This window comes from Chenopodium quinoa, unplaced genomic scaffold (assembly GCF_001683475.1).
Source record: "Chenopodium quinoa cultivar QQ74 unplaced genomic scaffold, ASM168347v1, whole genome shotgun sequence".
Classification (NCBI taxonomy): Eukaryota; Viridiplantae; Streptophyta; class Magnoliopsida; order Caryophyllales; family Amaranthaceae; genus Chenopodium; species Chenopodium quinoa.
Window position 1 is genome coordinate 3,403,851 of NW_018745170.1, and position 21,944 is coordinate 3,425,794.

The 21,944-nt window shown below is 36.5% G+C and overlaps 1 protein-coding gene across 3 annotated transcripts; it reads right to left on the reverse strand.

Annotated features, from left to right (window-relative positions):
- Positions 1 to 3,536: 3,536 nt before the first annotated feature.
- LOC110710188 (lupeol synthase-like) lies at positions 3,537 to 14,695 on the reverse strand. 3 transcript variants are annotated; one of them, XR_002509138.1, is made up of 19 exons: positions 14,267 to 14,695; positions 13,753 to 13,938; positions 11,991 to 12,080; positions 10,292 to 10,489; positions 9,795 to 9,879; positions 8,821 to 8,987; positions 8,565 to 8,753; positions 8,342 to 8,455; positions 8,114 to 8,233; positions 7,632 to 7,754; positions 7,193 to 7,291; positions 6,792 to 6,848; positions 6,656 to 6,702; positions 6,003 to 6,146; positions 5,577 to 5,754; positions 5,385 to 5,465; positions 5,036 to 5,119; positions 4,873 to 4,954; positions 3,837 to 3,904 (listed from the first exon to the last, which is right to left on the reverse strand). XR_002509138.1 is itself a non-coding variant. In XM_021888455.1 (18 exons), the coding sequence occupies exons 1-18, from the start codon at positions 14,462 to 14,464 to the stop codon at positions 3,782 to 3,784; spliced, it is 2,283 nt and encodes a 760-aa protein (XP_021744147.1). In that variant the 5' UTR covers positions 14,465 to 14,695; the 3' UTR covers positions 3,537 to 3,781. The 3 variants fall into 3 exon arrangements, 2 of the variants coding, with proteins under 2 accessions (XP_021744147.1, XP_021744148.1); XM_021888455.1 differs by lacking the exon at positions 4,873 to 4,954 and having other exon boundaries at positions 3,537 to 3,904; XM_021888456.1 differs by lacking the exons at positions 4,873 to 4,954; positions 11,991 to 12,080 and having other exon boundaries at positions 3,537 to 3,904.
- Between the last annotated feature and the right edge of the window lie 7,249 nt (positions 14,696 to 21,944).

The window sequence follows — 21,944 nt, forward strand, 5'->3', positions numbered from 1 at the left end:
TCGAATTTTGCTGCCTTGTTCTTATCATGATTTATTGTTTCATTTTGCTACTTAATTGCATTCAGTGTTATGGATTTTTCCTCTGGAAAGAAAAGATTGGTTTTATGATTTTTTTTATGGTTTTTGTCTTTGAATAATATGTATATTCGATATTCATTTCTATAACTTGTGCTTGTCTATAACCATACTAGTAGAAAAAGACGAAGGGATTTGAATGAAAGAAGAATATGAATATTTGAGATTTGGCTGGATGCCTGTATGTTATATTTGTGCTTAAGTGGAGCTTTTAGCTCCTAAGTGAACAAAATGCTATTTGTATCTATTTCTTTCATTGGAAGGTTTGGAGCTATGTTATAGACATGTTACTGTTGTTTAATGATTGAATTAGTTATTTGACTATGTGGAATTGGAATTTGTACCTATGCTCAGGCATAATATGGTTGGAATTAGGTTATTAGTAGTTCGATTAATATTGGTAGTCAAAAATAGAAAAAAGAAGGGGTTCAGAAAAGGAGAGTGTGAAGTTTTAGTGTTACATCCCTTTCCACCCAGTGTTTGAAAAAGCACGCCTAGGCGCTGAGGCGCAAGGCGATTAGGGGTGAGCGCTTAATTTGGTCTAGGCGAGGCGTTTTGGTTTAGGCGCACAAAAAGTGCCCGAGGCACACCAAAAGCGCCCGAAGCGCACCTAAGGCGCACTTGAAGCAAACTTCAGCCAAAAAATTTTAACTGCCCATATACTGCGCCCATTTCAAAGAGGCACACTGAGGCGTGCCTTAGGCGCAACAGAACCCCTCTTGCTTCAGAGCACCTTGAGCTTTTTTATACACTATTTCCACCACGTTTATCCGGTGTACAAGGATTTAGGAAGGAGTTATAGTGGTGTATTGTAGATTAAAGTTGAATAAAAAATAAATAATAAAAATAAAAAAAGGAAGGTAATGGGATAGTTTACTGTTTTGAGGAAGAGAGGGAAATATAAGGGTTGGAGGGGTTTTGTTGATTAAAAATGAATAAAAAAGATTAATAAATGATGGACTCCGACTGAATAAATAATGAGACTTTTATTTTGGGAGAAATGAAGCTTATTTAAGGACAAGCGGAGTAGAGATATTCAAAAGCTTGATGTTACCACTCCTTAGAGGCTTGCTTCCCAAAGGTCAAGTGACATAGGTGTTTAGATGATTTGGGAATTGTGACGGCCTCATTCCCTTTGTAGATTGTATTTCATAATTCTTTTTTCCCTCCAAATTTTTATAAAGATGATTAGGTTATTTAAAGAACTTAGATTCATTATTGTTGTGCAAATGGTACGGACATCCTGAACTCCCTAATATGTTTTATTTGGTGGAGTTTCAGTCAATGGTGAAAAAAGAATTTTAGCGGGTCATTTCCAAGAAGATCGCCTGACATGGCACACGCACACCTCTGGGCCCTCTAACCTAGCATGCTAAATCTGGAATTTGGACTTTAAATTGCATACAGTGGTAAACTGGTAATAGTACCTGTTACAAAGCTTCTACAATGTTTTATGCTGTCTGTCCATTAGCTAATGCAACCCTTGCACCAGGGCTTGGCATTAGCCATGCCAAGCGAAGAACTGGCAGCATAGTGTTAGAATCCAACTCTCTTTGAATGTATTTGAAGCTGTCTAGGCCTTTTACTTAAGTTTTCTAGGCCTTAGAGTAAATTATTATTTGGGAAAACAATGTAATTCCAAAGAGAAGCTTTGTAGGAGGCAATGTTGATAATATCTGAGCTTCCTTGACTCCACTCTTGTCGCCAACAGGCCAGAGTACCCATCAAACTCGTCTATAGAATGTGTTGCTTCGTGCTGACAAGCCATTTCTGCACTTGGTTTGTGCCCTCGTTGCCAATAGACGAGAGAGTGCTACACAGATCGTGTCATAACACTTGACCGTCACACATAGGTAGATATGTGAAGCAATCTACATATCCTTCTCCATATCCTATCACTCATCCTGTTACTCTCCAAAATCATGTTATGAGGAATGAGGAACTTGTTTAGTCTGATATGTTCATTGGTACATGTCTTTTATAGTCTGATGTTAGCACTAAATAACTTGTGACTCATCTTAAGTGCTCCCTATCAAAATTTCCCCTCTAGTACATTAGTTTCATGGGCTGCAATTTGTCTATCATGCTTTTGTATAGTTAAATATAACCATGTTCTATGATCTATATAGGTGCAAAACCAAATTTGATCTAAACAAACAGAAAAGAAGCGTTCTTACTTGACCTTGGAGGAGTTGCGACAAGTGACTGATGACACGAATACTTACAAATCAATTGGTAAGTTCAATATCAATATAAGTTCTTGATACATGAATTGAACCACATGTCAGTAACTTTTGGGGTGTGGTGCAGTTTGGGACCTATGTTCAATTGATATGCGACTGCTGTATTGTTGGTTGATTGTTTACCTTATAGATATTTGTAATTATAAGTGTTTTTGTTTCCTTTGTAATGCAGGAAGAACGTGAGTGTCCTCCTTGGCTTACAGAATCTATGGTTGTAAATCCTCAACAATATTTTGCCAAAATCGGTCTTGATGGATGAGCAGGAACAGAAGTTCTAGGATAGTGACTGCAATAGCTTCTTTACAGGTTTTTATGCTTAATTTCTTGTTTGTTTTCTACCTTCTCAATTAGTCTTTCACTTGTTTGGTTTTCAGTTTATCGTTTTTCAAATCGTTGATTAGTGTCATATTAGCAAGACCACCTAGCTATATTTCAGAAATTTATCCTAATTTCAGTTGAATGTGTTCATTTATAGAGATTACTTTGTTGCTGGAGATTTTAACTTGATGCGTTGTCTTTATATTTGGTGATTGACTACTAAAGAGTACCTGGAGAAGCAGATGAGGGAAGTGGAAATTAACATGAAGGGGAGCTGCTGCAACAAGATCCTGGGCTCGCCAGTCAATTATGTCCCTTTCAGTAATGTAAATCTCACACTAGAGAATCATCTTTTAACCCTGTTTTTCTTTTCTAAAGTCTTTTGGTTTTGTTTTGAATTGCTTAAATGGGTTCCATTATATTTATAAGATCGTATAAAATTTTTTCTTATATGAACTCTTGAATGTGAGCTTTTCTTATAGGATCTCTGACTAAAGCTGTGCTTTTGGCATCACCCAATTGGAAATCAAAAAGGATAAAAGCTTAACATTTTCAGTACCTAACACACCATAATTTGACTGATTTCCATAGAAAATGCTTAAAGAGATCAAAATTTCATAAATCCGTGACTTTTTTACAAAATTCCCTACCTACCGTCCACGTCAACGTCTTTAAATTATTTTTTCCTGGTTCACAATAAAACCTCTAATTGAATTAGCGGCTTATATAGCGGTTCATTAAACTATAATTGCTGATTCAATTAACGGTTTCATGCTTTTTAATTAAAAAAAATCCCGGATTATTTAGCTAATGTGGACGATGTGTAGGGAATTTTGTAAAGCAGCATAATTGTGGAATTATGGTTTGTTTAAGCAATTTTCACAGAAATCACTCCTGTAATTTCACAAAATGCCCTTAAAATAAGTGAAACTTGTAATGTGGGCTGACTTTTGGAAGTTACCCTTTAGAAGTTACCTCAGTAACCTTACATTGACAAAGATAAGTAAACTAGAGCATAAAATTCGATTATAGCCAACAAAGGATGATTTATTAATTTGCTTCTACATCCTGTGACGTTTAGCAGCAATACACTATAGATACTAATAGCTTGTGACCAATCTCTCTTGGAGTTCCAGTGAGTGTGGCTATTGTATGGCTGATCTTTGTGCTTGTGCACGGCGATATTCACTAAGAACCCATATGGGGAAAATACACCTGTAAGATGAATATTCGATTATGCAGCTCTTCATGAATATTCCAGTGCTTTCCTGTATAAAGTTACCATAGGTCTTAGATATCATGGATAAGAAGTAAAACTGTGTACTGTGACTCAAGTTAAATGAGAATCTGGGTTTTTAACTTGAAATTCATGTTGCCAAGGCAAATTCTTTTATAGAGGAACAGTCTATTCTTACCACAAAGAATAGCCTTGGTCCTTGGATACAAGAAGTTTCACCTTGGAACATTTTTTACATTATTATATTGGTTAGTAATACTTTTTCTGTCTCTTAATAGAACTCTCATTTACTACAATTTTGTGGTTTTAAAAGTCCCTTTTTTTTTCTTTTTTTTTTTTATTTTTTATTTTTTTATTTATCAATATCCACTTTTTTATTCATCTTCAAATAACTAAACATTACTATTTTTACTTTACAATTAATCAACTTAACCGCTTATCATTTTTTAAATTCACTCTTGAGTGAATGAGACTTTTATTTAGGGATGGAGGGCTTACACACCATCTTAAGAGATAATACTCTTTTTTTTTTTTTTTCCTTTTCGGCTCACAATAATTTTTTGAATTAGAACTAAGAAGTGTCTAAGGTAACTAATTGAATTAACGGTTCATTGAATAAAATCGCTAATTGAATTAGCCGTTTATTGAATAAAATCGATAATTGAATTAGCATTTTTTTTTTTTTTACCATGAACAAAACTGCTATTCATATAGCGGTTTACCTTTGTTGATTTTCTTAAAAAAGCAAAGCATATTTTTGGTTATAGTTAATCAGTAATCTTATTAAACTAAAATCTGCTTAATAGGAGTTAGTGGTTTTACAATTCTTTTTGTTTATAAAAGAGTCCACTAAAAGGTGCATAATCAAGGAATTTTGATATCGTCCAACTTTTTTAATGAATTTGAAAATTGTTCCTTCATATAATATCTAATCTCTTAATTGTATTTTATTTCCTTTATGACAATCTTTTATTCGTATTTAATCATCTTTGACCCCACCTCTTGGGGTCCTATTATACTTAATACAGTATATCTTTTGCTCTCTTGAGGTTGAGTTCTCTTTGATTTATGTTGCTGCAGCCTGCAGTAAAACTCAAGAATTGGAGGTAATATTATTGAATATCAAAACTGATTTATTTTTAGAATAAAACCTTGTAATTACCTGCGGCGGGAAGTCTCCATTTTCCATCTGTGAGTTGATTACCAACCTCATCCCTCGGTCTACGGGGTCGGGATTTACTTCCCACTGTTACATTGTGAACCATTTGGGTTAACCATAGTTTTAAGTTTGCTGGCATTTTTTAAGGTGCAATAGGAAATGTAGGATAGAGTACCCAATTTGTTTCTCACATGTCATTTTCGTAAATAAACCAACAACTTTATTCAACTTTATTTAATTGTGAGCCCACAATAATGAAAAAGTTGATTTATTCACGAAAATGCCCCCATGAGAAACAAATTTCGTTTCTCAATATGAGAAACAGGGAATTTCCCAATACATTTATACTCACCTGCCCTGCTCTAATGAGAGTTAACAATGCCCATGAAGTTTGCACCAGATTTGACTTGTTCCCTTTTAGGTTTGTATAAACCTGTTCCACAATCCCAAAAACGAGGGCTGATGCACAAATCTAGACTTAAAGGGAAAACTCGGGACAGACTTAAAGGGAAAACTCGGGAGAGAGGGGAGTGGATTAGAGTACCTCGTTTGAGCTTGAGAGGTAGCTTTCGCCCCACCCGCCATTAGGCAATTGCTTTGAGAGTATAAACTCACATGCCTTTTTCACAGCCTGACTATTATGGTAGTTTTTATTACACCTTAGTAGTGCCTCCACTGCAAACCATGTTCCATAGGTAAAACAAATTCCCCAAAAACCATACCTATCCTCACACAAACAAACCCAAAAGAATTCACTCTCAATTCTGCAAGTGTATTTTTCTTAGATAGAAAATTCAAATGGATGAATGTAAAGAAAGATACATTCGAGATAGAAATCAAAATTGCATTACGTGTGTACGAAACAATGTCAGTTTTTTTTTTTTTTTTTTTTTTTTTTTAAATTTTAAAATACGAAAATCATATCTCAATTAAAAATAAGCAGTACGAAAATTATATACTCCATATGTACCAAGAACCATCAGGGTTTTGAGCCCTTTCAATGTATTGAATTCCTCTGGAGATGGAGTCTTCTATTTCTTTGGTCCTGTGATCTGGGTATTGCTCCTTGAAGAGTGTAAAAGCTTGTATTATTGAGGAAGTGCACTCAACATGTCTATAATAACAGTAAAATCAAGATTATATTCATTAAATTAGAAAAGTTTAGTTTTGTTTGTTATTTTCTTAACTCTACAACTGATTGTCTTGGCCCGGTCTATGATCATCTCTAGTTAACTACCATAGTATTAGGGTGGTTTTTTTTCTTCTCCTGAATGGACTACCATAGTATTAGGCTCTGTTCATTTCACCTTAAAAAATAGGTATCAGTAAAAATAATTTCAGTTTAGTAACTATAAGTTCAGTTTAGTAAAAATAATTTCAGTTCAGCAAGAATCAATAACTTTAAAGAAGAAATATAACAGACAATCAATAATAATAATTTCAATTCAGCAAAAATAATTTCAATTCAGTAAAATTAATTTTGGCTTAGTATAAATAATTTAAGTTTAGCAATAATAATTACATTTCATTAAAAATAATTTCAATTTAGCAAAAATAAGATGAATTAACCGGGCCTTAGTTGATAACTATAGAGTATGAAAAAAGTTAGCAATAGAAGCTTACTCTCTTTCGATTAGAACATCATCGAAGAGCTCTGTAGGATTGAATTTCTGAAATTAGACAATTACATCTCATTAGAAATTATTAAATTAAGTGGAATTCAACTTAATCGTATTATGATAGAAGAAGTTGGTTATACCTCAATCCAACGGTATGTTCGCTGAGGCTCCCAAGCTGTGAAACCACCATTCTCACCCTATAACATTAGGATAGGATAAGAGGCATGGAATAATCTCTATATATACTAGCAATTTATTGTATATTGCTAATATAATTATATTTGAAACTTATCGAAACTTATGTAATTATATTGTTTGAAATTATGAACGTGCCTAAACTTAGCAGATACCATTTTGTTTGAAATAAGTCAAAATAAACAAAATAAGTCAAAATAGGTAGAGGTAAACATAATTTAAGTAGTTAAACCTGAGGAATCGCAATAAAACATATACTTGTATGTTGAAGATGGTCTCTAATTTAAATATAATTGTACAAGGGGGAGAAAAGAAAATACGTAATACTACTACGTATAACTCATACCTGTAGAGAAAGAATGACATTCACAGCATCAAATAGGCGCCCAGCTTCCATTTTATCTTCTTCAAGTTCAGGAAACATTTTTGCAAATAGTAGTGCAACCTATACACAATACCGTTGGAACATAACGATAAGCAAAAAAGGATACAGAATCTTCTGGTAAAGCAATCAACCACAATCGCTTGGATAATAGCATTTCAAGTTGTTTTAAGCTTGAAAATCATGAAATTTTTATATACACTCGTATAAGTCATTTTTAAAGCGCATTAATGTTATTTTTTGCTCATTTGATGATTACATGAACAATAATCATTAAAATGAGTAAAATATACAAGCACCATCGGATTAAAAAGGGAAATAGTTCTCATTTTTATCATGAAGCATACAATTTAAATGAAGTAGAATATTTTGCTTTATGATTGATATGTTTGAATTCAATCACCTTGAGTCCTTCCGCAGTGCAATCAGAGACTTGCCAGCCGTGATCTGGCGTTGAGAAAGTCCATGAACCTTTACTTATATGCCTATACATCTCCTTAAAATTTCCTGATGGATTCTCCCTAACCTATTGCAATAGAGCATCACATTTTAGATACTCGCGTTATGCACATGAGTAAAGATTTTAGGAGAAGTTTCACAAGATATTTTATGCATTTGAAGTACTCGCAATGATGTTCATAGGCCTCTTAAGAAATTATTCTCTATGAAAAATTGAAGCTTCAAAAAATTCGCTTCTTACATATGTTTCACATAAGTCAAACGTATCTCGTGATATTTTCTACTAGCTCAGTTACTTTTTAGATGCAATAAAAGGGTATATTTTGTGAGATATAAAAAATTTATTTGTTGTAACTAAAAAGTAATGGAGGTAGTAGTAATTTTTTTTTTTTTTAAAAAAAAGGTGTTTGTCGAGTGAAATAAAACCTGTGAGGCTTTGAGAAAACTGTGTGTTTTCTTAAGTGGTGTAGCATATTCATCAGTAAGACCACTGGCATGTATTGCGTGAAACGCTAGTGCTGCATCCCAGGTTTGGCAACCAAGGGCCTGCTCCCAAATTTGTATGAGGGTCATTCGTAGATTGCACACGAAAAAAATGTTACACAACATTGTTAATGTGATTCACCACAATTTTGCCTCGTTACTAAAAATTACCGTAAACTTCATCCCATCCTCAGAAACCCACAAATAATCTGGGATTCTGGCTAGATGTTTCTTGTATGCTGTTGAATTCGGATCTTCTGCCCAACAAGCCATCAAACAAAGTACCTGTGCCACAAGTGCTTAATGTGGCATACAATGAAAGAAAGACAAGACAAAAACCGAGGGCTAAGGGCTTGTTTGTTATCATTGTGAACGGCAATTTGCAACAGTGTACCTTCTCAACGCAACCAATGCAGCAGTATCTGCTGTTAACGTCCTCATAATGTACATTCGCTATTGCTGTTTTGAGCGCCTTTTCTCTGAGTTTTGAGAAGGGCCAACGGTTGAGGATTGGCTCACCAACGTGGTGAAGAAATCCCCAAATCATGTCTTGCAACACATGATGTGGAGCATAAAGATCCTCCTAAAAAAAGTTGTTAGATGTATAAACTACATAATTATGCTCGATTGTGTCCAAAATTAGTCATTACCTTAGCACATGAGTTTCTAGCTTTGTTCCAGTTAATTTCATGGTAGGGATGGGGGTAAATTTCTGTTCTAAGTGACTGAATGAGTTCAGTGATTGGACCAACAAATCTCCTACCATACATGTATGATACTGGCATATACACTAATCGGCAATAGCTCAAAGTTTTTCCTGCAAATTAATAATACACCAAAGGGTAATGTTGGATTTAAAATAAAAAAAAAATCAAAAAACAAAAACTACTTTGGGGTATATAAAGCAAAAGTAAATAAATAAAAATATACTTGTATATTATTACTCTTGTCTCTAGATAATAGGTAAATGACTTATTTGTAATCAAAGTTAAATGCTACATTATGTTGAAGTATTAATTTATACGGTATTGTAGTAATTATATTTGTCTTACTAAAATACATTCGATATATTGAAAACTACAGTTACTTCTCTTTAATTATTTTATGAATTGAAAACTCCCCTTGTGAGGAGGATCTTCTAATGTTTTATTTTCTTACCTTTAATATATATATATATATATATATATATATATATATATATATATATATATATATATATATATTGAAAAACTACGGTATAAAACTAAAGTTGATATATTAAAACAAATACCTCTAAACAAATCTAATAATATTCCTTATGAAAATGGTTTTAAAAATGTAATATTGAGTATTACAACCAAATTGTTAAACTTTGATCACCATATATAAGAGGCAAATAAAAAATTAAAAAAATGCTAAGGTAGTAAATATTCTTTTGCTAAATTCTAAATTTCTTACGGAGTATTTACTGTGCATAACACTCCAATCCATGTACTCCGTATTATAAATGCACCGTCAAAGACTGCTCAAAGTTAGTACGGAGTATGTATGATTTGGTCAATAAAAGTTGAATATAGCCTATTTTTTAAGAGACAAATTACATGTAGCACTACATAAGTATGGAAGTATAGAGTTGTAAGAGAACCTGGATGCATTGGTAAAAAATCAGGGAGTAGCCAAAGCTCTGGAGGCGTTGGGTTGCACCCATCCCACTCGTACACTCCAAGCACCTATAGTAATCGACCCGAAGCCAAAAGAAGGGCCAGCTTGTTATAAGTTTTTGGGTTACTCGAGATAAAAAGATTATGCAACAAACTATATATAGTAGTAAATAAAAATCATGTCTAAAGCGCCACATATCTTACTCTTTAATAGTCATTTTACTTGCTTTTTATGATCTTTTAATAATCATGTTCTTTTGAATACACTTTCATGTTCTTTATGTCGCCGTTTAAGAAACATAACATGAAAGTGTATTCAAAAGAACTCACACGTTATGAATTTCATTTGTAACGAAAGCATGTATGGTGCTCACGTTGTACATTAGTGTATGGCTTAAATTGTGTAGTGTTCTAGCTAGCTACTTCCAATATAACAAGAAACCACATTGTAAAGAATTGAAGGAGATCAATGTGAACAAACCGAGAGCCAAAATTTTCCCCAAGATGGAATGCTCGTAGCACCACCATGGTCAAGGATCCATTGACGACCCCTTGCAACCGCGTTATCTTCACCATCATCAGGACCTTCTCCCAACAACCTTAGGGCAATGTAGCTAATTGCTGAACCAAACATGGTACTATGGCTGTCTATGTGGAATCCCCATCCTCCGTCATCATTCTGTAATATATTTCGAAATAAATACTTCGTACTTTGTATTATATAGGCAGAAAATAGGACAGTAAAATGTTCTACTGGATGTAAAAAACTAAAAATGACTCAATAAGATATAACAAAATTAGAGATAATAAGAGTATTACACTATATATTTAAGGCAAAATTGGCCACAACACCCTGAAGTATGGCTTAGGTGCACTGAGCACCCTGAACTATGCGTAGTAGCCAAAACACCACCAATTATGGTGTAAGGTGCGATGCGTGCCTTAAATGAAAATTTCCGGCCACTTATTTCATCGGAGGAGGTGAATCCATGCGTGCTAAGTGGATGGAAGACTACATAATTGTTCTAGAGAGTGAAGATTCACCTCCTCCCGGTGAAATAAGTCGTCGAAAATTTTCATTTATGGCACGCATTACACCAACATCATAGTTGTTGGTGTTTTGGCTATTACACATAGTTCAAGGTGTACCTAAGTGGATTGCTAAACATCGCCCGCAAATCTCCACATAAAGCCCACAAACTTATATTGAAGTTACAATATTGCCCTTGACCTTAAAAAAAAAAAAACACAACCTCAATAAAAATCAAAGTACGGGGATGTCGAGGCTCGTGGTGGCAAGGTGGTTGGCTCGTGGCGGCAAGGTAGTGGTGGCTCGTGGCGGCAAGGTGGTGGTGGCGCCAAGTCCGGCAGCCACGTCCACCGGCCTGGCGTCTGGGCAGGACGCCCAGCCAATCACTGTGGCTGGGCGTCCTGCCCAGACGCCAGGCCGGTGGACGTGGCTGCCGGACCTGGCGCCACGGGCCGTCCTGGCCAGGCGCCCCAGCTGCCTTAATTTTTTTTTTTTGGAAAATCAGAAAATTTTTCTAATTTTTTTTTAATGTGTTTGATATTTTTTTTTAATATTTATTAATTTTATGTGTTATTTTTTATAAGTTTAGTATATATATTTTTTATAAAATCAAATAAAAAACATAAATTTCCACATCCTAAATCAAAACATAAATTTAATAAACATAATTTAAAAAAAAAAAAGGCAAAAAAAAAAATTAAAAAGTAAGGGCGGCGTCCAAACTTGACGCCAGTGCACTGGTGGTGGCGCCTGGCCTGGACGCCAGTGCACTGGTTGACGCGCCTGGGCTAGACGCCAGTGCACTGGTTGTGGCGTCTGACCTGGACGCCAGTGCACTGGTTGTGGCGCCTTGCCTGGACGTCCTTGCCATGGTTCCGGCGTCCAAACTAGGCGCCACCTCGTTTTCCGTCGAAGACGACGTATCTCCGGCGACCCTCGCCTCTCCGGCCTCCCTGGGCAACCCAGTACGACTCCACATTTGTTAGATCGAGATTTGTTCACTTTGGGTACGATTTTAAAAATGGGCAAAATTGTCAAACCATGTCTAATTTGTGGGCTTTATGTGGAGATTTGCGGGCGATGTTTAACAAATCCCGTACCTAATCCATACTTCAGAGTGTTGCGATCAATATTGTCTATATTTAAATACCTGATGATTGTAAATATAACGCTTTGTCTCCTTTTGGTGTTCAGGGGATAAAACCTTATTGAGATCTCCTGTAACGTATAGTGCCATTACCTGAAAGTTTATTTATCAATGTGATATCATGACTTTGTATGGAATACTCTTCGTGTGAATTTGGTGCATAGTACTATGACTATCATTTACGGAATCTAAAGTAAAAAAGAGTTAATGAGCTAATAACTAATAAAAGTATTAAATGCAACCAGCTAATCAAATCGGTTAATATAACCAGTTATATCAACTACTCCTTCCATCTCTAATATTTTACCCCATTTAACTTTTTATGGTCTTCAAGACGCATCTTAAAACTGTTTTATCTCCATCTTAATAGACATAAACAATAAAAACTAGATATTAATAAAATACACAATGAGATATATCCAACAAGATACCACATGATTATATTATTTCGTATTGATTAAGAGTATTTATGGTAAAAGATTTAAAGTTTGACCCATAGTCTTGTAATGGGCAAAAAATTGGAAATAAAGGGAATAACTACTACTCCCTCCGTCCCAAATATCTAACACAGTAAACATTGCATACATGTCAATGTAATAGTTTGACTTTATTTTTATATAATTAAATATTCCTGAAAATTATTTTAAAAATTATATTATGAAAATTTATATTAATACCTATCTAACAAGTAACAACATATTATGTTTTTATTATGTTAGTAAAAAATATGGTCAAAACTAATACATAAATAGTGAAAAAAAGTCCAACGTCCTAGACATTCTAGGACGGAGGGAGTAGCTAATTACTAAAATACCAAATAAGGTCAAATTTTTTTTTTTAAATTTGACCCATATTTTTAAAATGGGATAAAAAAAATAAGGGACATAGAGTGTAGCTACTAGCTAATTATCAAAATACCAAATAATAAGGCCAAAAAGTGACTAGAGTGGTCCATCACATTTCACATCAGATAATGATGTTTAACCGTTAAAATGTTAAAATGTGGATGAAGTTGACTCATCTTAATTACGTCTTTTCTCTATGTCTCACATATGTCTCACATATGTCTCATATGTCTCATAGCTAATTACCAAAATACCAAATAATAAGGCCAAAAAGTGACTAGAGTGATCCATCACATATTCACATCACATAATAAAACGTGGATGAATCTTAGTCACGTCTTTTTATCTATGTACTCTATGTCTCATATGCATATAATCATATGTAGTATTCTGAATTTTATTGAATCGACACCTCTCATACATTAAGTCAGCTCAACTCTGAAAGTCAACGCTTGAGAGTAGAGGGGGAGGTAAAAAAAACTCCCTATTTCTAAACAAATGTAGTTGGCAGAACTCAAAATCACAAGGTGAATTTCCCACCAACTCCACCAAGCTTTGCTTAGTATGTATTTAATCATAATGGTAAAGCTGGTGGAAGTTAATTAGAAAAGTTACTGTATTAGTGTATATGAGTACTTCCTCAAATATCTATTTTTTGACAGACTAATATCTATTTTTACTAACTTATAAAACACAAATATTTTTATATAAAATGTTATTAAATTAGTATAATATGTATATCCATTATATCACATTAATTTTTTATGATTCCTGATAATATATAATTAAATATATTAGTAATTAAACTTGTGTATAATGTATCAGCAAAATGTTACAAATAGTACGAAATGAAAGAAGCGATAACAATAATTCTCCTTCCCATCCATAATTTTTATTTTTGGAAAATAAAATTGATTTACCAAGGGAGGCATGAAATAAAGTGGGCCAGCGTTATCAGAGGGCCAGTGACCATCATGGGCTTGAATACTGGTAAAGAAGTTGATGGCCTTCTTCAGTGTTGTGGTCACTGCTTCTTCTCCTATTACCTCTCTTTCCTTCAACTTCACTCCTTTAGCCATTTCCACAAGTGGCTTTCCTTTTCTCAACTGTCCAAACATTATGTAAAAAATTTTAGTCAAAACAATCGCATAAAAGTTTCCTAGATTATATTCTTAACCCCGCAAAAAAACAAATAAACCATATTCGTATATTAAAATAGACATAACTTATACGGAGTATAATTGAACCACATAAAGTGTATTTTTTTTTTCGGACGTAAAATAAATACAACTAATTTTATAAATCAAACCCTAGAAGTAAAATACTAAAATACCAAACTTGAATTCATGAACTTAGGGTTAGTAGTAAGAAAAAGTCAAACTACTTTGAGCTATAGGTTAACTAAGAAAGTGTAAAAACACAAAAAATTTTGACCTCCATTCTCATTAGAAGATCAGCACTTTGCCTCATGTTAAAACGGTTCCTCTTGAACTCCTCTCTTGCCCTCTCGACCTCGGCCCGTTCCTCCGTTGTTCCGGCCTCTGGATCAAACTCCCAGTGTTGTCGACCGGTGAAGTTGTTTAGACTCTCTAGCCATGGATCCTTGCCTTCTGCTATCTTCAACTTCCACATGATAACCAACTTTAACTAAGCATACACTCTAGATGAACTATTAAATACTCTTAGTTCTTTCTAGCTTGATTAGGGAAGAAGGTGAAATATAGATAGGTAGTACATACTGAACTTCGATTCGCTGAGTTTTATAAGCTGAGATCTAGGGAAGCAAGAAGATAATGATAGGGGCCCTAGGGCAGTTTTGCATGATTCTAACAATGAACTAACACCTAACCTCTCCCTCTTGCTATCAACTCCTTTTATTGGCCTGTGCTAACTAACTATGAGGCTTATAAACCATTGGGCCCATCGGGTTTGACATTTTCAAATGCATGTAGTAAAATCAAGTACCATAATTTAAAATAAAATTAGATAATTCGAGTGTGCTCAAAAGAATAATACATGTTAATTAGAGGTGTTGGAGGTTTATTTTAAGGCGGTTGATCAACTCGAATTGAATTTGGGGAGAAATAAGCGAATGATTTTTATGATTTTAACACACAATCTTTCTGAAAATACTATAAATCTCAAGAGTAAAAAAGCCAAAATATATCCATATTAACATTTACTATTTTACATCATTTACCCAATACCCATGAAGTAATTTAGAATTTAACAACTTTATTACAACTTCAATCAACAATGTCACAACTTAATTAAGTCAACAAATTTACTACTTATTTAACTACTCCAATTAACAATTTCACAGCTTCAATCAACAATTTCAAACTTCAATCAATAATATTGGTATATTACAACTTCACTCAACAATTTTACAATCTATAGTCTTCAATCAACAATTTTACAACTTTACAAAGGTAGGAATCAAAACCTTTTTTGGTGAGAGAGAGGAGAGAGCTGAGATACTATTGGGGATTTAATGGGATAAAGTTGATTAAAAAAAAAAAAGAAAAGAAATAACACTGTACTATTGGGGATTTGGGGGGACAAAGTTGATAATGAAAAGAAAAGTGTCATAAAACCATCTCAACCAAAAACTTAAGCTGATGGTTAAGGCCTAGGAATACGTTTTATACTCTATCACGCCCCCCTCACACAAGAGCCCATTGGGCTAGAAGTGTCGATGCAGCATGAGTCTTCCTCATACCCAACGCTTAATATTCCACTTGAAAGTGGGGGGTGGATGAGATTCGATCGAACCCGTGACCTTTGTGTCACGTTGGCTCCGATACCATGTGTTTCGGGTGTTTTTAGTCCCTCGGGAGAGTTACAATATTGGGTATGAGCGCCTGACTTCTGTACCTGCAAAACCACGAAACTCCGGTTGGGTGGAGTTCCGCCTCCGAAGATCAAGTTAGTATGATTCCGGATGAGTAAGCGTGCGGAAAGTAAAATGGGTGTTTCTCTCTTATTAAGGGAGATTCCGTAATTAATATTACTCGGTGTATGTATTTATGAATGCCAATAAATGAGGATGATTCCCCTATTTATAGCAGATGTGAATCTGCTCCCCTATTGGGGGTTCAATGCCACGTGGCATCCTCTGATTGGATCCCTTTGGGCTTGTATGAGGGTGACACGTGTCGGGCCCTCATTGGGCCATGTGTATGGGGTAATTTTTACCCCTAAACACCATGTCATATAAACAATATTTAAAAAGGTACTAGAGAGTAGCGACCTAGCGTGCTCCGCCTGCAGGGGTGTGATGTAGAATATTCTCCTCTAGGTTTAGGATATATTTTGTATAAGATTATCTTTATGATATCTTTACATATCTTGTAGTTACCTAATATGATTAGGTTTCTCATTGTAATCCTGATAAATATTGATCAATGGAAATCACTCCGATTAAGGAGTTTATATTATCTGACATGGTACTACAACTTAGGTTAGATCTTGGAATTTTTTAGATCTAATTAAAATTTTCTCTTCCCCTACTAGTGGGTTTAACGGGATTCACAAACAATTACCAAAAGATGCTTTTTTTGCTTCTGCGATTTAATTATGGAGTACGGTGGTTGACCAGGCCAGCACCGGCAGTCTCTCTTGTGCTCCGACTTCCCACCACACACAAAAGATTTGTGCAACACCTCTACCTCTTGGTTCTCCACCTGATACGCCACCTTGCTCACTCATAGTTCTCCTTCTTTAGCCTAATCTGTGAGTGAATTGCAAGGTTGCATAACGTAAAAAGAAAAGAAAAAGAAAAAAAAGGTACTAAAGAGTAGCGACCTAGCGTGCTCCCCCTCCCCTCCCCCCCTCATTGATTTTGGGATTTTTTTTCTTAACTTTATTATTTTTACAGTAATAAAATTAATTTTACTAGACGTACATTATTTTTATTTGAAAAATTCAAGGTAAAAACAATAGGGCCTAACAATATTAATTTTCCATTATTTAGTATGATCTGAAAAAACGATTATATATACCAATCCAATCATATCCCCCCTTTCATTGATTTAAAGTAAGATCCTGATCTATACAACTTTTTTCAGTAGACCGGAATGATTTTATGTGTAATTTGTCAAACAAAGTAATATCCTAACCAGAGTTTGCCTCATGCTAATGCACGGTAATTAATAACATTAGAGAGTTAAACATGAATCAACTCATAATTTTTGTGAGAAGATTTATACTCCCTCCATCCCATAATACTTGACACGCTTCCCATTTTTGTCCGTCTCACAATACTTGACACGTTACTAAATACTTCCTCCGTTCTTTTTTACTTGACTCGCTTTGACTTTTACACTATTCACTACCCCTCCTTTGACCGTCTTTTGTGAATATTATGTAAGGAATAACATATTCATGTTGGATCTTTTTGAATTCTTCTCAATAAGTACAATCATAATATATAACTTTTATATTTTTTTTACTTATGAAGAATTAAAGTTATTGATTATTAAAGTTTTGCAGTGACAATCGTGATATAATAAACAAGTCAAGTAAAAAGTAGCAGAGCAAGTATGAAATAGGACCACTAATAAAAAATATTTTCCCACATTTTCTCTCTCCTCACCTACCCCACTATCACCCCACTTGTTGTTTTCTTGTAATATAAAAATACAAAAGAGAATCTTTTATACAATAAACAAATGTTTTAAATAGACCCACTTGTAATTTTCTTAAACTACGTGTTATGGGGCGGAGGGAGTATATAAATAGTATAAACTAATATAATTCAAAATTGCAGTTATTAGATAAAAAAAAATTAAGAAGGTATTGTATTATTATAGCTTGTTTTAATTGAAGATTAGACAAAATCGGTATCTTAATATAGTCTTTTACCATGACGGTATCAATCCTTCAATTGACTTAATACACGAGTACACAACCAAAAAAAATTGCAATTTATGAATAATTTTGATTTTTTTTTTTTTTTTTTTTTTTTGGATAATTCTCAATGGTAGTCCTCTATTTGTGCTACATTGATATAGTAGCCCTCATTTTTTTAAATTATACAAAATAGCCTTAATTACGATTTAATACTCACAACTAATTTTATTTTCATAAATGTTTAGTTAATATTAACTATTATTAAAAAAAAAAAAACACCTGAGCCACCCAGCTACCATCTGATTTTCATCTGATTCATTTGAATGTATTTGAAAAATTGATAAATGTTGCGATTTCGTATAATTTTTCAGTTTACAGGGATTCATCAAAGAAAATGCTCCCTCAAAAGAGGAAAAATCATGTCTTTCGAGTGAGAAAGTTCCTCCTAGAAGAGGAAGAGTTATTAATTTAATAGAAACAAGCAAAAGTAAAGAGAAAAGCACAAAAAAAACAAAGATTGGGACTTTTTACTAGTAAAAACTGATGGAATCCCGTCTAAAATTCAATAATGGAAGAGGAGAGAGGAGAAGATGAAGGGGTTTTTAGTTTGGATTGTGTGTAACTTGCGTAGCTCAAAATAATCGAAATTATAAAATATGGTTCCCTAAGACCATGCATAAAGAGCCAAATGTACAACATACGCTATTTAGGTCTGGTGAAGGAAAAATACTGGAGAGCTCTTGTAAATAAAGATGACTCTAGGTTGTACCGGGTCGTGTGTCGTGTCGGACCCATGTGCTTTGGGGTAAGTTAGGCCCAACCCATGGCTCGGCCCACGAGTTCTGTGCCGTGCCGTACCAGGCCGAAGTTTTCAAAAGGTTGGCCAGTGCATGACCCAGGCCCACATGCCATCATGCCGGGCCGTGTCGGGCTTGCGTGCCTAAGCAAAATTGAATTGATTTTAGCATGCTTTGTCGTGCCGTGCCGGGCCGTGCCTTATCGTGTTTCTCCCAAATAAAGGCAACCCACACGCATAGTTAGGGGTGTTCAAAAATTAGTCCGGGCCGAAAAATGGACCAGACTGGTTCGGACCGACTCCGGACCAGACCGGACCAAATTAATCGGTCCGGTCTCTGAGTTGAGAAATTTATTTTTTCCGGTCCGGTCAAAAACCCTATAAAAACCGGTGTTGGACCGGACCGATTTTTTGCTTAAAATTATACATAAAACATATAATAATAATTAATATTATCCTTATTAAGCTTGAAAAACTTTAGTCGCATGAGGTTTTTTATACTCAACATAAAATAAAAGACATTAAATATTGCTTTTCCTTTATTTTTTTCGAGTTTTACATAAATTATTTAAAATTTAGGAATTTTTTTTTGTAAAAATTCTAAAATCGGTCCAAATCGGTCTGGTCCTAGCTTATTCGGTCCAGTTTTCGGTTCTTGAAATTCAATTTTCCGGTCTTTGGTCCGGTCCGGGTTGCTGTGGTCTGGTCCAATCTTGAACTGATGAACAGCCCTACAGACAGTAGTATGTCTTTTTAAATATTTACGTCATTGCTCATTTCCTAAAATTACGGTTTAGTTTTATTACTGTTTTTTTTTTTTTTTTTTTTATTTTTACGAGTACTTTTGTTTGAAAAAGGATATATGTGTGTGTGTGTGTCTGTGTGTTTAGGGTAAAAATTACCCTAGACACGTGGCCCAATAAAAGCATGCCACGTGTCAACCTTGCAACGGTCAGCAAAGGCCCAATCCCTTTGCGACACGTGTCTATTGTACCTGTTTGGGGGTGAAATTGCCCTAGCCACGTGGCCCAATGGCTGAGCGACACGTGGCACCTTGCCATTGGTCAGGGCTCCAATCCCCTGCTGACACGTATCCTAGGAACCCTAAATGGGGAACCAATGCTCCCCACTATAAATAGTGGGAGAATCCTCATTAATGGGGCAATGGAATGGGCATTCAATACAATCATAAGTACACTTACACCAAAACCGAGCAATCTTAATTGCGGAATTCTCCCATTACACGAGAAGTAATTACTCTTTTACGCACTTTCTTCCTCCCGTACATCACTGACTTGATCGTCGGAGGCGGAGCTCCACCCAACCGGAGTCTTCGTGATTTTGCAGGTACAGGCGGTCGAAGGGCATTCTTGGAATTGTAACTCTCCCGCAGGACACTTCAGAAAACTTCGAAACATTTGGCGTCGTCTGTGGGGAGAGTACTTCTGAGATGGCTTCTAACCCTGTACCACCGGATCAGGACAGGCGGCCATTGGCCGAGCCTGAGGTCCAGACGGACCATGAAAGCGGTGATGATTACGGAATTGACACTTATGTGGCCCCAGACGGGTCCTTCAGAACAAAGCACACCCGTTCCAGGGATAAGAAGGAACGGGATAACATCCAAGCTGCTCCAAGCAACCCAGCCGGCATCCCGGTTGGAGCTGCACAGGCGGCAGAGGTTTCCGCTCCCGTCACTAGGAACGAACTCATGACCTTCATGAATAGTTTCAAGGGCGAGATCCAGAACCTCATTCGGTCAGCTACTCCCAAGAAGAGTCAGCCGGCCAAGAAGCCTTCTTCTAGCAAGAAGGCTATTAAAGACCGGGTCCCTACCCCTCATCCAAAGCCGAAGGAGGGGGAGGGCCTCAAGTTCGATCAAAACCGGCTCCGCTTCCCATAAGCGGAGCTTAGAAACCCATCCGGCACTTGCAGCCGGATGGTTCAAAAAAGATATTCTCAGACGCCCGGACGTTTCTCCAAGAAAAGAGAAGTCTGGCGTCTGCATCGGCTTCAACGTCGACCTTTCCAGACAGTTTCCGTGACACCTCTAACATGCGTATGGGAACAAGTATAGGGAGTCAGACGGGCGAACCATCCGCGCGGTCTGGACCCCAAGTGATCCAACCTGGTCTATTTGGTTCGTCGAATGGGCTGGGTGGATCCCCTTATACCCAAATGGGTCCGTTTGGCAGAAATATGCAGCAGCCGTTCCAGCTCATGGATTGGCAGCAGCGCCTGCTGAATTTGGGAGAACAGCCCTCGGCGTTCTCCCCTGAGATAACCCAGGCCGCACAGCCGGCTAAGATCAAAAACGTGTTGGTAGGGGCCTATGATGGTACCTCCAACCCAGAAGATCATTTAATGGCTTATTCCAACCTCATGTACCTACAGGGGTTGGATGATGCCATCTGGTGCCGATGCTTCCCGGCTACCCTGAAGGGCATTGCCCAACGGTGGTTCGGTAACGTACCAGCCGGCTGCATCAACAGCTTCAAGACCTTGGCGTACTTGTTTACGTCAAACTTCTCCATGAACATCCCGGCTAAAAAGACAAGCCTCGATCTGGGGGCAATACAGCAGGATGACATAGAAGGGCTCCGATCGTATGTCAGGCGGTTCAATCTGATGAGAATTCAGATTCAAGGGTTGTCTGACGAAGTTGCTTACACAGACTTCTTTAAGGGTCTGAAGGATGGGTCAACCTTCAAGTTTGACCTCGTCCGGAAAAGGGTAGCCACCCTCCAAGAGGCGTTAATGGAAGTTGAAGCCTACATACAGGCGACGGAGCTTTGTGCTGTAAAGCAGCCGTCGGATTTTAAAAAATCCGACAGAAGAGACAGCCGACAACAATAACAACAGCCGGCTAAAAAGGAAGAAAAGAAGAGAAAGGAGGTCTGGGCGGCTGACCGATCTGGTCAGCCGGCTCAGAAGCTCAGACGGAAATCTGAACCGTACGTTCCCAAGTACGAGTTCACAAAGGACTGCTCCTCCATCCTCATGGAGATCAAGGACCGGATGTCTCTCGACAAGCCGGCTGTTATGAAAAGCCCCGTAGGCAGCCGGGACAAAAGAAAATACTGCTAGTACCATGAGGATGTTGGCCATGACACTAATGGTTGCTATAGCCTCAGGCGGCTATTAGACCGTCTGGCTGATGAAGGGGCTTTAAAGTCTTATCTGCCCAAAGCTAAGGGCAACACCCTGGCCAAGAAAGGGCAGGCGGCAAAAGCTGTTCTTGCCAATTCAGAAACGGATGAAGAGACAATCTTCACAATCGCAGGCGGCTTTGCCGGTGGGGGTCCCACCATCCGGGGCACCAAAGATAACATCAGGAAGCTGGTTAACTCAGTTGAGGAGACCCAGGCGTCGAAAGACATCTTTCCTGAGGTCCTTATTTCTGAAAAGGACCGGGGCAAGGTCAGACGGCCTCACGATGACCCCATAGTCATCGAATGCAAG